General features: G+C 33.0%; 1 protein-coding gene across 1 annotated transcript; it reads left to right on the top strand.

The window, feature by feature from the left end:
* The first annotated feature begins 12,989 nt into the window (after positions 1 to 12,989).
* On the top strand, positions 12,990 to 14,495 carry LOC131617441 (vacuolar-processing enzyme-like). Its single transcript, XM_058888726.1, has 5 exons — positions 12,990 to 13,123; positions 13,206 to 13,255; positions 13,805 to 13,940; positions 14,044 to 14,238; positions 14,333 to 14,495. Exons 2-5 carry the CDS (start codon positions 13,221 to 13,223, stop codon positions 14,477 to 14,479), a joined length of 513 nt encoding a protein of 170 aa, XP_058744709.1. The 5' UTR covers positions 12,990 to 13,123; positions 13,206 to 13,220; the 3' UTR covers positions 14,480 to 14,495.
* Positions 14,496 to 15,796: the final 1,301 nt, after the last annotated feature.

Here is a 15,796-nt window from a genome sequence, read left to right as displayed (position 1 = left end):
GGGGTGTAATCGATTACCCATAGTAAAAACAGCAAAATTGAGTTTTTGAGTCTCAGTAACCGATTACTGGTGTTTGGGTAATCGGTTACCGCTGTACGTTTTCGAAAAATACTTGTTTTTATAAAACTCATAACTTTTGATCCGTAAGTCCGTTTTGGGTGCCGTTCGAAGCGTTAGAAAGCTAACGGAATGCTCTTTATGATTAAAATAAATTAATTAGCACTAAATAATTTAATTATTATGTGATTTTGAAAATGACATGTAATCGTATCTAGGTATGTCATGGATTAATGTTATTTAAGAATAACATGTATGGAGATTGTGTGTTATGTGCTAATTGTGATACATGGAATTGATGAATGATAAATTCTATGTATTGTTGTGATTGTTACATGATGAATGTATGTTATACCAATGGTGGATAATTCAAATATGTTGAATTGTAATGGATGTGTTAGACGTAGTATTATGATGATGTAAATCCCATGTTGTTGTTGTTGTGTGGATTTGATGTACTTGGTACATAATTGTGGAATGTATTATTGTTGTATGCATTGTGTGATGAGTCGAGATATGATGATGCTTCTCTTATGATTGAAGTGGCGATGTTGTGATAACATGATTATAATGTTGATGATGTGATCATGTGATAATTGTTTGATGACTAATGATGTGATTGTGATTGAATGATGCATATATATAAACATACTTGATGATGATGATGATGATGATTATGATGAAATGAGTATTTGATGATGTTACTCATTAGACTTGACGATGGTATAAGTATGTTCATATATGTTGCATTCATTCATGTTCATTGGTGATACTGAATCCATAAAGGGTGTGTTGGATCAGTGAAGGGCATGATTCCCATTGTGTGGAATCTGTGCCGGCAGGGCCGTATCTTGATGATGTTGGATCGGTCGTGGGTTATTCCCATTTGATGATGTTGGTACCACATGCATAGTGTCAGTTGCATTCATATGCATGATTTTATAACATGATTGGATGTTTTCCAGTGTTATAAATATTGATGATGTGTTGGTTGTTTATGATGATAAAACTTGCCTGAATATATGTTGATGTTGGGTGAATATTGTACTGTTGATGTTCTATCGTTTATGAACTGATAACATTGTTTAGTTGTGAATGAGACTCACCCTTACTGTTGACATTTTTCAGATTGAGGATAGCGGCTGTTCGACTCGGTGAGGATTAGCTCATGAGTCAGTTGTCTAGTTAGCGTCAAGTGTCATGCTCTGATATTTGTAACACTGGGGATGCGATGTTTAGAGTTTATGTTTTATAACTCTAGTTATGTTGTGATGTTTGAAGGATTAGTTTGAAAGATGTTAAACTTAATCTGTTTGGTTTAATTCCGCTGTGTTGACATGAATTGTTCTAATTAATGAGAATTGCCTCAGTGAATGCATGACATGACTAAACGATGTTTTAATTTATTTTGAATTGTGGCACCCTTATTTCATGTACTCTGAATAAAATTATTTAATTTGCCGTGGGGTTTAGAAGGGTGTTACAATAGTGGTATCAGAGCAGGTCGGTCCGTCCGGCCAATTGTTGAGTCAGTTGAGTTGCGCGACAGTTGTATATTGTCGGCATTTTACTCCTTGGTACGCGACATGTGAGTGAATCACTGTCGGTACTTGGTTGTTTGTTGCGGAAGTTGGTTTGAAACAAGTGGGGGAGAAGCTTCGCTTCTCGGTTATGTTTCAGTTGTAAGATGAATGATTCAGTAGGCTGTTGTTGGCAACAGTACAAGCGTTGTTGGAGTTTGTTGTTTCCCGAGTTGAAGGTGACTTGGAATTAAGACTTGACTGGTAATTGAGTTGGAACATCTTGAAGGAAGATGATTAGAGGTAATTGACAATTATTGTAAGAGAAGGAAATTGGAAAGTTGCGATGTGTCAGCTCTACTGGTGTACTGCGAAGATGTCAGTTGAGTAGTTTTACGTCTCGGAAGAGATTCAGCTGCAAGTTTGCAAAGAGGACTGCGGTCGTAATGTTTCAGAAATCGAACTTCGGTGAAGGAATGTGTTGCTCAAGTTATAAGAATGTTTGGAAGCAAAGAGATATGATAAGGGGCTGTTTGGAATGTGATCGAGTTGAAGAGAATGAGTTTTGGAGCGAGATTCTCGTAAGCAAAACGCAGGAAAATTGCTGAATAGCGGCAGAACTTCTAAAATTCATAACTGGAGTTCTGGACATCCGATTTGAGTTTCGTTTGAAGCGACGGAAAGCTAACGAGATGAACTTTGTTATAAAAATGGTTGCAGCAGCTGTAACATAATTAATTGTGACAGGATGACATTGGAAAGAGGTGAAGTTACGGTTACTCTTGTTCTTATAACTAGACTTGTTTTCTGGTACTACACGGGATGTCAGTGTCAGTGTTGAACGGATTGAAGGAATAATTAGAAGGTTTGTTGAGAAGTAATTTTAGGAATTAAATGTACCATTTGAGGAGTTTTGGAAATATCGTTTAAAGTGTTGTTGTATGGCGTCGGTGTTGCATTTTCGGATAACGATTGGAAAATTCATATCTTGAGTTCCGAGTGTCGGAATTATGTGTCGTTTGAACCTACGAAGAGGTGAAATTATGTTCTACCTTATGGGGGAGTTATTAATACAGTAGAGTGATCCTACGAGGGGAGGTTCTAAAGTCGGTTATGGAAGCGTGAAACTTGTTGAATAAGAATGCCTACTACCGTGATTGTTTGAAACAAAATTGAGTGGAACATGTTGTTGATGAGATGTTCGGTAATAAAGATGGTCTGACGGCCGATGGATTTTAGTGAGAAGTGAATTAGTAGTAAAGGTGAGATAAACTTTGGGAACAATTGGAGTCGTAATTGTGATGCCAAAGTAACGACGGGTATAAAAGAAGAATTGTAGGGAATTTCTAACATTGGTTTACGTGAGGAAGACTTTGTTGAGATTCCGAGTGGGATGATATTTGGACGTGAAGGATGTAATAGAATTTGGATTAAAACCACGAGTTATGAATGTTGTGCTATTGTGTTGCGTAAGAAGTCTTTAATATGTCGGTGCTAATGATGAATGAGTTGGATTTAATTGGACAATTTAGAGGCTTGAGTTAGTATGTGAAGGCACTCCTAATAGTGTTAGATTGAGTATGCTAGAAGATGACTAGTGGTATTCTTGACGAGATTATAGAAGGTCAGAAAGATGATGTTGAGTTGATTGATAGGTTGACTTTGAATTACCAAAGAAAAGGCGGTGAATTCAGAATCGACGAAAACGATGTAGTGAGGTTGAGTGATTGGATTTGTGTAACTGATGTTTCGAACTTCAGGAGGATATTCTAGAAGGACACCGTAGTGAATTATTGAACTATGACGATGTTAATGAGTTTGGGTGCAAACTCGGAAATGGACACTATTATGTAGTAACGATGGTTTATGCTTAAATATGATTTTCAACTAATATTGACAAATTTAGGACTTGATCACCCTAAATCTCTTGTCAGTAGTAGATGGAATCATATAGAAGAGATAAGCTTGTTTTGTTACCTTAATGGTATAAGATGTGATGAATACTAAGCCGTGGAAATAATCACTCACTATGATGTGTGGACGTATGAAGAGGTGAATATGAAAGAGTGCAACATGATGGACAAATGACTTAAGACGGGTAATCAGAGTCGCGCAGCGAAAGTGTGATGTGGAGTAGTGTTATGAGTATTACTCGTGGAAAGTGAGGAATTAATATGTCAAGAGCCTATATAGAAGATATGTATTGATTTATATGTTGGATTTAGAATCTAGTGGAGATAATGATGTCGTATCGAAGAATTAGAACTCTTTTGAATAATTTCTGAGATGACGAACATGTTATCATGGTTGTACGTAGTTAACGAGTATGTATTTGGCAAAGCTAAGATGACGAGTTTATACTATATGATGCTATAATAATTTTGTGCTGTTGTAAGATGTTATTGTAGATTCCAGATATAATAGGGAATTATACTCTAAGAAGGATGAAGTTGATTTAATTCTTAGAGAAGAGCGAAACTCAATTTGAGTTATTTTGTAAGAAATGATGTGTTGAGGCTGACGAGTGTGATTATAATTACTTGTGTGTACTTGTTCTGATGGTTAGGATGTTTAAATAGAGGAAGTAAATCAGGAATTGGTTTTCATTGGATACGAGTAAGGATTGCTGAGTAGTGAATTAGTACCATGGATGGTAAGGAATGATTCTTGAACGAACGAGTAAAGAGGGCCAGAGTTGGGCATAACTCAGAAGTCTAATTGGTATAGATGATTATGATGAGTAATCAGAGTAGTGCGGAAAAAGCGGAATGTAAAGTGTTGGGTAGTTGATGGAGTAACTTAAGAGGAGTCAGAAAATTGGAATTCAATGATATGGGAATATGAGTATTGAGTTTCTTGAAGGAAGCAGTCGGTGAAAAGTGTAAGTATTATTTTATCTTTCAGATGGAAAGTATATTTAAGATCGATACGTTTGGTAGATGGAATGCATTACTGCAGTGTTGATCAATGTGATCATACCATGGTTGCGTAATTATAGTATTCAGTTATTGGGCGTATTGTATGGGTTGTACCTCAACTGTTCTATTGTTATTAACCTTTGGAAGATATAGTAAGTGGTACGCCTTTGGGTGGTCAAATGCGACATAAGAGCTGAGATTGAATGCGCGAGATGTGCTTCCTGTTGGTTATGTCAGATGAATTTTGAGGATCGTCTAGGCAAATGTTACCTGGGAACTGGAGAGTCAGATGAAGGACTATATCTGAAACTTTTCCGTTGAGATATGTTTTCGAGGACGAAAACTCTTTTAGTGGGGGAGAGTTGTAACATCCCAAAATTTCTTATTTAATTAATTTAATTAAGTTTTAAATTAATTAATTTGAATTAGCATTTTATTGGAATTATGTGGGAATAAATAATAAAATGTAGTATTGGGCCAAGTGTGGTATTAGTAAAAGGGGGGTGCTATGTTAGTAAAGCCATTTACTAATTAAAATGTTATTTTTCATAAAAATAAGGAAAATTGGGAGAAAGGAAAAAGGAACGTGAAAAGCAGAGCAGAGGAGATGAGGGATTGGGAAGCTGGTGCGTGAAGAGGAGCAATGGAGGGAGAGACCAATCAAGAATCTTTGGCTAAGGTAAGGGGGGACTCTTCCGATTAACCTCTATTATCGGGTCATACGCGTTAGGATTGAAATTGTATACTATTGATTCGATACAGATTATGTTCTAGGTTGGGGTTTTGGTATTTAGGTTCAATTTTGTGAACTTTGTGTGATTACTTGTTGGTAATGATTGATGATGTTAAAAGTGTTGTTTGATTGATGATATAACTCATATTGCATGTGAAATCCCTCTGTTTTTCGTGTACAATCATATTGGTTCGATTGGGGGATGTTTGGGGGGATTCAAGGTGCTGAAAACTGGTTTTTGGGTTGCAGGTACGAAGTAATCGGTTACCGAAAGGGGTGTAATCGATTACCCATAGTAAAAACAGCAAAATTGAGTTTTTGAGTCTCAGTAACCGATTACTGGTGTTTGGGTAATCGGTTACCGCTGTACGTTTTCGAAAAATACTTGTTTTTATAAAACTCATAACTTTTGATCCGTAAGTCCGTTTTGGGTGCCGTTCGAAGCGTTAGAAAGCTAACGGAATGCTCTTTATGATTAAAATAAATTAATTAGCACTAAATAATTTAATTATTATGTGATTTTGAAAATGACATGTAATCGTATCTAGGTATGTCATGGATTAATGTTATTTAAGAATAACATGTATGGAGATTGTGTGTTATGTGCTAATTGTGATACATGGAATTGATGAATGATAAATTCTATGTATTGTTGTGATTGTTACATGATGAATGTATGTTATACCAATGGTGGATAATTCAAATATGTTGAATTGTAATGGATGTGTTAGACGTAGTATTATGATGATGTAAATCCCATGTTGTTGTTGTTGTGTGGATTTGATGTACTTGGTACATAATTGTGGAATGTATTATTGTTGTATGCATTGTGTGATGAGTCGAGATATGATGATGCTTCTCTTATGATTGAAGTGGCGATGTTGTGATAACATGATTATAATGTTGATGATGTGATCATGTGATAATTGTTTGATGACTAATGATGTGATTGTGATTGAATGATGCATATATATAAACATACTTGATGATGATGATGATGATGATTATGATGAAATGAGTATTTGATGATGTTACTCATTAGACTTGACGATGGTATAAGTATGTTCATATATGTTGCATTCATTCATGTTCATTGGTGATACTGAATCCATAAAGGGTGTGTTGGATCAGTGAAGGGCATGATTCCCATTGTGTGGAATCTGTGCCGGCAGGGCCGTATCTTGATGATGTTGGATCGGTCGTGGGTTATTCCCATTTGATGATGTTGGTACCACATGCATAGTGTCAGTTGCATTCATATGCATGATTTTATAACATGATTGGATGTTTTCCAGTGTTATAAATATTGATGATGTGTTGGTTGTTTATGATGATAAAACTTGCCTGAATATATGTTGATGTTGGGTGAATATTGTACTGTTGATGTTCTATCGTTTATGAACTGATAACATTGTTTAGTTGTGAATGAGACTCACCCTTACTGTTGACATTTTTCAGATTGAGGATAGCGGCTGTTCGACTCGGTGAGGATTAGCTCATGAGTCAGTTGTCTAGTTAGCGTCAAGTGTCATGCTCTGATATTTGTAACACTGGGGATGCGATGTTTAGAGTTTATGTTTTATAACTCTAGTTATGTTGTGATGTTTGAAGGATTAGTTTGAAAGATGTTAAACTTAATCTGTTTGGTTTAATTCCGCTGTGTTGACATGAATTGTTCTAATTAATGAGAATTGCCTCAGTGAATGCATGACATGACTAAACGATGTTTTAATTTATTTTGAATTGTGGCACCCTTATTTCATGTACTCTGAATAAAATTATTTAATTTGCCGTGGGGTTTAGAAGGGTGTTACAATAGCCAAATATCCGAGCCAAATAATGGATACACTGAAGTACCAATTCCAAAAGAGTTTTTGATATATAATTTTACTGATATAATTAAAGTCATTGTTGCAAGTACATATCGCAGTTTGGTTAATAACTACAAATATTCTCATTGTCTTTGAAGGCAATATGGGCTTCAATAATTAAGGTTGTCAATAATATAAATTATTATGTCACAAAACTCATATGATGTACTTTATCTAACTCACTACCTTACTATCATTATTATTGGAAAGACCTATTCAATTTTGTTAATATATATTTCCATGTTTTAGGAGATAAAAAGGAATGTCAAAGTCGTGATTCATTTGACAAATTTGAAGCAAATAACTTTGATGCTTTTAAACATTTAATCTCATAGTTCTTGAATTGTTTGGAAACTTCTTGCTTGCCAAATCATTCAATCAAGTTAAAAATTGGCACAACTATTATGTTGTTGTGTAATCTGGATCATTCTAAGAGATTATGTAATGGTACAAGGCTGAATGTTACTAAACTTGCAAGTCATGTCATTGAGGCAAAAATCATTTGTGGAAAAAATATCAGGAATATCATTTATATACCATGGATGTCTATATCTCTTTCACAATCACCATGACCATTCAAGCTTGTAAGAAGAGAACTTCTAATTATTGTCTCTTTTTCCATGACCATTAAAAAATCTCAAGGACAATTATTAGACTATGTCAGTTTATCATTGCCAAAAGAAATTTTTAGTCATGATCAACTTTATGTTGCTTTCTCTATAGTCAAAACAAAAGCAGGGTCGAAAATCTTGATACATCACAAACATAAACAAAGTTTGTATACAACAATAAATATTGTATTCAAAGAAATTTTTCACAATATTTCATAGGTACAAATACACTTTCCATTTCATATGAAAATCTCTTTTTGAAAATTAAATGAATATTTATTTATCTAACTTATTTTATTTATTTTTACAGATTCATAACTTCTTCTCATTGTAATTAAGGATGTAGTTGAATTTTCCTACACATTTTGCTTGGGGTGTTCAAAACCAAATCGGCCTAATATCAAACTGCAAAATCGAACCTAATCAAACCGAAACCGTAAAAAACCGCATTTGGTTCGGATGTGTTTGAGTCATTTTTAACAAAACCGTGCGGTTTGGTTTGGTTTGCGGTTTGTAATTTAAAAACCGCATTACGTTACAACCAACATTCACTCAACCCTCATTCAACTAAAACTCAAACCTATTATATCTTAGCCTTACGATTACGAATAATTTTCCCTTCCTCACACTAAAGATTTTAGTTCAAGTCTTCTCAAATCTCACCTAGTGGTATCGCGCATTTTTCTCATTTTCTCTTCTTCTTTAATCTCTCATCTCTTAAATTCTTTCTTTTTTATCTTATTATTTTTATTCTATTATTCTCTCTTTCAATTACGTTTTTAATGCTCCTTTTATTCTCTAATCTCTTCTCTCTTTTGCTCTTTCTTTTTCATTTTCTCTAATCTTTCACTCCTATGTTTTTCTATTTCATTATAATGTTTTTGATATTATTTTATGCTACTATTTTATATTTTTTATTCCACTTTTATCTAATCTTATTTTTGTAATTATATGGAAAATTGTTGTCCAAATATGATGAGTTTTGTTGTTATTTGATAACATATGAATTATTAAATACAAAGTCATGTTGTCATCTATATGTGTATGTATGGTTCAATTATTTTAAAAAAAAAAAACCGAACTAACCGAATCAACCGAAACCGCATTGGTTTGGTTTGGTTTTATTATTAAAAGCCAACCAAACCAAACCGAACCGCACACTTTTTTCTCTTGCGGTTTAGATAATTTTTTACTTAAAAACTGCATAAACCGCACCACGAACACCCTTGTTTTGCTCATATATTATTAGTTTTTATTGTGACATATTTTGAATTTTGATGTTTAAACAACATTTGAATTATATCATCGTCGATATGTATTTTATCTAATATAGAATTTGTTAAAATTTATTGCATTCATACAAATGTAAAATGATATAATACTATTTTATATCAAATAAATTTACATGTGCTGACGAATATATATCTTACTAGTTTTTATTATAATATTACTCTTCTAAAATATTTTTTATTAGAATATTCTTCTTACATGAAGTTGTAATCCTCCTATTTATTCAAAGTAACGGGTTCTCTTATTACTTTGATATACTCTTTGGATTGTTTGTTTGTTCTTTGACTTATGCATGTTTAATATTTATATATAACCATGTAATGTCTATTTTTTTTATACCATAGACATGACACCTCATGGAGGAAACATATAACGTGCATTAAAGAATCCTTTCATGTTTCATACATGTTATTCCAAAAATCAAATAAAACATTGAAAAAAATGGCAGAGGAAGTGTGGAATATTTTTTTGAATAAAATCTTTTTAACATGCTTCAGAGGAAGTGTGGAATAGTTTTTTTGAATAAAATCTTTTAACATGTTTCAGAGGAAGTGTTGAATAATTTTCAATTGCAAGAGAGTCTATAACTCAAACAACATCCATTTCAGGTAGACAAATTTTAAATGTGATTTTAGTTGTTAATGAACTACTTGATCTAGAAAAAAGGAATGGAGGGAGTGCCTACTCCTTAAGGTGGACTTTGCTAAGGCAGTATGACTGTATTAGTTGAAAATTTCTGAGATATATGCTTAAGACACCTGGTTTTGGACCAAAGTGGTTAAATTAGATGGAGGCTGGGGTGTTTGATAGTAGTATGTCGGTTTTGGTTAATGGAATCCCCCTAGAGATTTTAAGGTCTTTAGAGGCCTTAGGCAAGAGATCCATTTTCCCTTTTTCTATTCACAATAGTTGCGGAAGGGTTGGTTGGTTTGGTAAGGGTTGCAACAATGGAAGGATTTCTTAAGGGATTCAAGTAGGGTGAATAAGTATCTTATAGTTTACTATAATTTGCGGATGACACTTTATTGTTGGATGAAGCTGCATGGTCTAATCTTTGGTCTATGAAAGTTTTCTTGTTGTACCTTCGTTTGGGAATCGGTTGTGCACTGTTTGTTAATTTACCGTTCCTAAGGTTCATACAAGGTCTTGATATTTTCTAGACAAAACAAAACAATCGATTAATAACAATCTGCTTGACACTGTCCCACCGGGCGTGCCAATTTGTTTACGGTGATTTCCGGTAAACAACCGCTAGTCTTCCAAACTATAATAAATATGATTTGGTTACTCGCAGGATCGACTAGATTGATCCTAGGACATAGTCAAAAAGGTTGTTATTCATGATAGTTCGAATTATGTCTATGATTGATGTGTCTCGAAATAAGAAATACTTGAACAAATAAATAAAAGTTAGCAATCACCTTGTTATACACGTAAATATAACACCAGTGAAAAGTGAGTTAAAGATAAAATATAAGACAAAACTGTAAAGGTGGAAGAATCTTAGGGTGCGTTTGATTTGCTAAAAAACAAGGTACTGGACAGGACAACTTTTGTTATGCTCTGTTTGATGCAGAAACTAATCATGGTACTGGACAAAAAAATTGGCAAGGTACTGGACAAAACCATAATTTCTTGTCCCCCACTAAACCATGGGACAACTTTTTGTCTCAAGCACTAATTATCAAAAAAAATATTAAAAAATTATTTTTTACTCTCTTTCTTATTATTTAATATTTTAATTCATAAATATAATATTATATATATATATATATATATATATATATATATATATATATATATATATATATATATATATATATATATATATATATATATATAATGTTATAATAAAACTTATACCGTTGTCTAGTCCAATAACTATCAAACACAGTACAATACAAAAAATTATCCTGTACTGTTCTGTACTGTCTAGTACTGTTCTGTCCAGTACTTCATATTTTGCAAATCAAACGCACCCTTAAAGTGCAAAAAGGTTAAATGCTTCGAAGATAAATGACATGAAAATAAAGAGTGCAGATAAATGACAGAAAGTAAATGAAACGCAGTAATAACGAAAGATACTTGAATAAAGGAAAATACACATGTATTTAAAATGGTGTTGGTGTCATACGTACATTTCTCAGCGAACTCTTTCTCTTAACACTTGATACTTGAGTAATATGTGAGTGATTTGTACAAAATGAACACACGGAATCCTAACATTAAGACCCTTATTTATACTAGTTTCGACCCTAACGGTCCTACACTAATCTAATGCCACGTTGCCCGCAGAAAATCCAGGGATGCCATCTGTCTTCGTGCGGTTATATAAACTACTTTGAAATTCAAATCATCCCGCCTGAATATCCCTTCGACGCATGGCAACATAATTGGAGTCGAGAATGCCACGAAACCACGCTAAGCTTCAGTACTTCGCATATTTCGCAAAAACGTCTAAGTCCCAAAGACTATTCTTTCCGAATTTTAACTTCAGTGCTAACTATCTTTGTTCCAACTTAAACACCATTCTCGAAGCATGGCCATCAGTAGCCATTTTATCTTAAAAGATGATCATCAGTAACCATCTCCTTCGAATTTCAGACCTTCGAAGGACATTCTTTCCAAACGAAATCTTCAGCTAACAGGTACCCACCCTTATTGTTAATCTGAACAAACAAATTCCCTTCATTTCCCTGTTGACCCTTCTGAAAACGAGGGAGGTTGACATGAATTTCCTTCCCCGCAATCAAGATGTTATCCAGACGAACCACTAACGATCTTCTATCTTCCACCTCCACAAACTGAGCAAAACTGAATCGTTTACCTATCTTATTCCTCCTTGGAGAAATTGATACCTCCACCACCATCCCTATGCAACCAAACAAAACAAAAAGATCCTTCGCACTTGAAAAGTCAGGAAACTCCAAAACATAAAAAGACGTCACCTCCAAACGAAGAAGAGGCTGATTACGATTACTCTCTCCCAACAGAAATGAATCCCACCGCGGATTCCATACCCTATTTTGACGATGATGAGAAATGGTCTTCCATCCATCCTTCTGCGCATCGTTCCGGCTGCCACTCATCCGGCGAAAGGAAAAAAACCCTAACCTCCTTCTAGAGAGAGGTTAGAGCAAACCGCTTTTAAAGAGACAAAATACAAAAAATAATTGGAGTATGTTTTAAGAACTTTCTCTTAGAGTAGGAATAACTTACTTTTAAAGAGAGAAAATACAAATATATATATATATATATATATATATATATATATATATATATATATATATATATATATATATATATATATATATATATATATATATATATATATATATATATATATATATATATATATATATATATATTTGCTTTGTCATCAACTCTTAGGTCTATGATAATTCATTTAATTAATACAATTTTTTTATTATTAAATTTGATTTATTTCCTAATGAGATTATTTTTTAAAAATATTATTTCTTTCGGTCATTGTTTTTTTCATCAAGATATTAAGAGTTTTAATTTAAATCACAATTATACTAAATTATGAGTTTATCCGTTATGACAAATATAATATAATTTATTGATTTTATCGAAATTAGATGATCTTTGTGATTACTTGACAAACTATAATATTAGTAAAAAAAATATTACTAGTTGAGAAATATTATTTAGGAAAAATATAATGTATCGTTTTATTTCGATAAAGTATATAATTTAGACAAAGTATATTTTATAAATATATATCTATTTAGAAAATATATTATTTTATTTAGAGAAATCTATATTTTAGAGAAAGTATATTATTTTATTCAGGTAAAGTTTATATTTCTAAAAGTATATTATTTTATTAGTGTATATTTATTTAAAAATTATATATGTTTTATTAGAATAAAAGATAATAATTTTAAATTTTTTTCTCTAATAAAAATAAAATTTTATGTAAAAAGAAAAAAACAGTTAATATTTTTTTTTTCATTACGGCTGCCCAAACCTCGAAAGCTGGTCACTCTTTCTTTCTCTCACGTACGTGGTTTCTTTCCCTTTGGAATTTCCATTTACCGATTTTTCTCTCAGAAACAGCAGCGCCGTCTCGTGAGAAGAACGCTCTTTCAGCAAACAGGTACACTCTTGCTGCTGTTTGATAAAAAGCCAAATAATTTATAACTTTGTCTACTTTTTAATACAAATTCCTTTCAACTTAGGGCAATACATCTATCATGGAGACTACAAGGTACCCGCACACCTATCTAAGGTACTGTACTATCTTTCTATTCTGTTTCTTTGAATGTATTCTTAACAAAACTCATATTAAAATTCCTTCTGCATTATTGAGATTGATCATGAAAATCACGATCAATTTCGAAACGAACTTAGGGAGTTATTTGTTGAATCTTTTGGATTAGATGATTAGATCATTTCCTCCTAAGATCCACCGCCGCCGCGTGAAACTCATCCTTACCTAGCCCCTCCCTGATTCTGAAACAAATCATAGTGATGGTGGTGGATTGATGGAAAGAAAAGCTCCTACACCAGTGGCTTGATCAGTATTCTACTTCGAAACGAGACTTCTAAAGCACATGTGATTTTAAAATCACATTGCAATGGTGGTCTGATGCAGTTGCAAAGACTAGTGCATTCGCGATTGCGGTGGTGGACCGCGATTTAAAACCATGGTGGTATTAGGTTTAGCTCAATCCTAAAGCCAAATCCTTAACAGAATGTTTGTGAAGTTACTTGATAGTATTAATATTATTATTATTATTATTATTTCTAATATGTTAATTTTCACCACTTATGATAGCCTTTGTGTTGCTACGGCACTAATAGTGATGAGTGTTATGCTTGTCCTGTCAAATGTTGTTAAACATCAAAATTTTGAAGAAAAGTGGGTTTCTGTCAGCCAAGATGATGCTACGTTACTTTATCTGAAGCTTAAGGTTTATTCTCACTTTGGTATTTTTCTAGGATCTGGTTTCTTCAAATCCGTTTTTATGAAATTTATTCCACTACTAAAAAGACACATGTTACGAATATTTTCAGTGGGAAAATGCACCAGCAGGTTCTGAAAAAAAGTTAAAAGCACAAAAAGAGTTAGAAGATGAAATTGCTGATAGGAAGCATGCTGACAACAGTGTATATCGCATATTGAATCATTTGTTTGGAAAAGAGACTAGTTCTACTATGTTGACTTCTACTCCTTTACCTGGTGCTGAAACCAGTTGTCTTAAAATGATGGTAAGAAAAATATTACTGTGTGATTTCTATATATGTGCATTTTATTAGCAATGCTGACTTGTATAAATGATTGTTAACTCTGTATTTTTTGCAGATAAAAACTTATGAGCAAGGCTGTGGTGTCTTATCAGATTATGGAATGAAATACACAATGGTTTTTGCAAACATGTGCAACGCTGGCATTTCTGAGAAACAAATGACTGATGCAGCTTCTCAAGCTTGTCCGGCGAAAAAAAAGTAGTAATTCTTAAATTTCTTTCATGTGCAATGTAATAAAACATTAATTGATAATAAAAATTGTTTCTCATGATCATTAGTATGATAAAATAATCCTATGCTACATTGTTAATCCCAAATAGCATTTCCATGTAGCATGGATTCTCTATAATGTTACAAAGGATAGCGTGATAGATGAAAAATCAATTAATGACCTGAAATAGCTAAAGCAATAAAATCTAAATACAAATAAAATAGAAGTTGACCTAGAATAAAAACATAACGTTTTTTTTAAAACATAACAATGAAAAAAAAACTATTAAAATGGTTCAAATTGACATTTATCCCCTAAAATTACACTCCTTAAAAAGAAGGAAAAGGACGTGATAAATTACTGAATTGAAATTCAAGTCACAACTCAATCAACGCATGTTGTGTCCCAGATAATAACAACAGAACTTTGTGTCATGAAATTCAAAGAGTTGCAACATTAAATTCATGTGGCAAAGTTGTAACGTGATATTCATGTGGCAACAAAGTTGCCACCAGTGCTAATTATTTCGTTAATTACTAAAAAACACGCCGTTAATTGCATTTTTTTGGCAGTGTGGAACTTCTGTTCACGAGAACTGACATACTGCTGCTGAATACACAAGCTTTCATCCAGCTTAACCATTTTGTGCCAAATATAACTCTCTTAAGCATGTATCTCATATATTCCCCTCAACTAACACAATCATATGTCTTCTCAAAATCCAGTTTAAGGAACATACCGCTCCTTTTCTCCCTTGTTGCAAGATCTATTAATTCGTTTATCACAAGAACTCCATCTTGAGTTTGGTGTCATGGGATGAATGCAGAGCCCATAATACTGATCATTCTCTTTAATCTTAAGGCAAGAATTCTGGCAAGAATTTTATACAGAACCCCCACCAGGCAGCTATGTCTATAATCTCCTAATGCTTTAGGGTTATCAGATTTTAGAACCAAAGCGAGGAAAGAGGCTGTAACAGCTTTTAGGAGAGTAGCCTTAGTGTGAAAATATTATTTTTTTCACTCATTATTTTCAATATCGATTATTTTTTGAAAATATTACTTCTTTCACTCATTATTTTCATCAACATAGTAACAAATATGTGTGTACGCATGAGTTCTGGTCCGATACGCGCATTTGTTTACATAATATATTTATTTAAAAAAAAAACTTAAAGCAATAATAGATATTTTCGTATATAAAAATATTTAAATCAATAATAGATTTTTCCTATATACAAATATTATTTTTGTTTAGGTATCATTTACAAAAATATCTGGATCAATAGTCAATTTTCGTATATAAAAA

The sequence above is a fragment of the Vicia villosa genome, linkage group LG7 (genome assembly GCF_029867415.1).
Source record: "Vicia villosa cultivar HV-30 ecotype Madison, WI linkage group LG7, Vvil1.0, whole genome shotgun sequence".
Classification (NCBI taxonomy): Eukaryota; Viridiplantae; Streptophyta; class Magnoliopsida; order Fabales; family Fabaceae; genus Vicia; species Vicia villosa.
The sequence above is the reverse complement of the archived record's forward strand: the minus strand, read 5'-3'. Positions and strand labels throughout refer to the sequence as shown.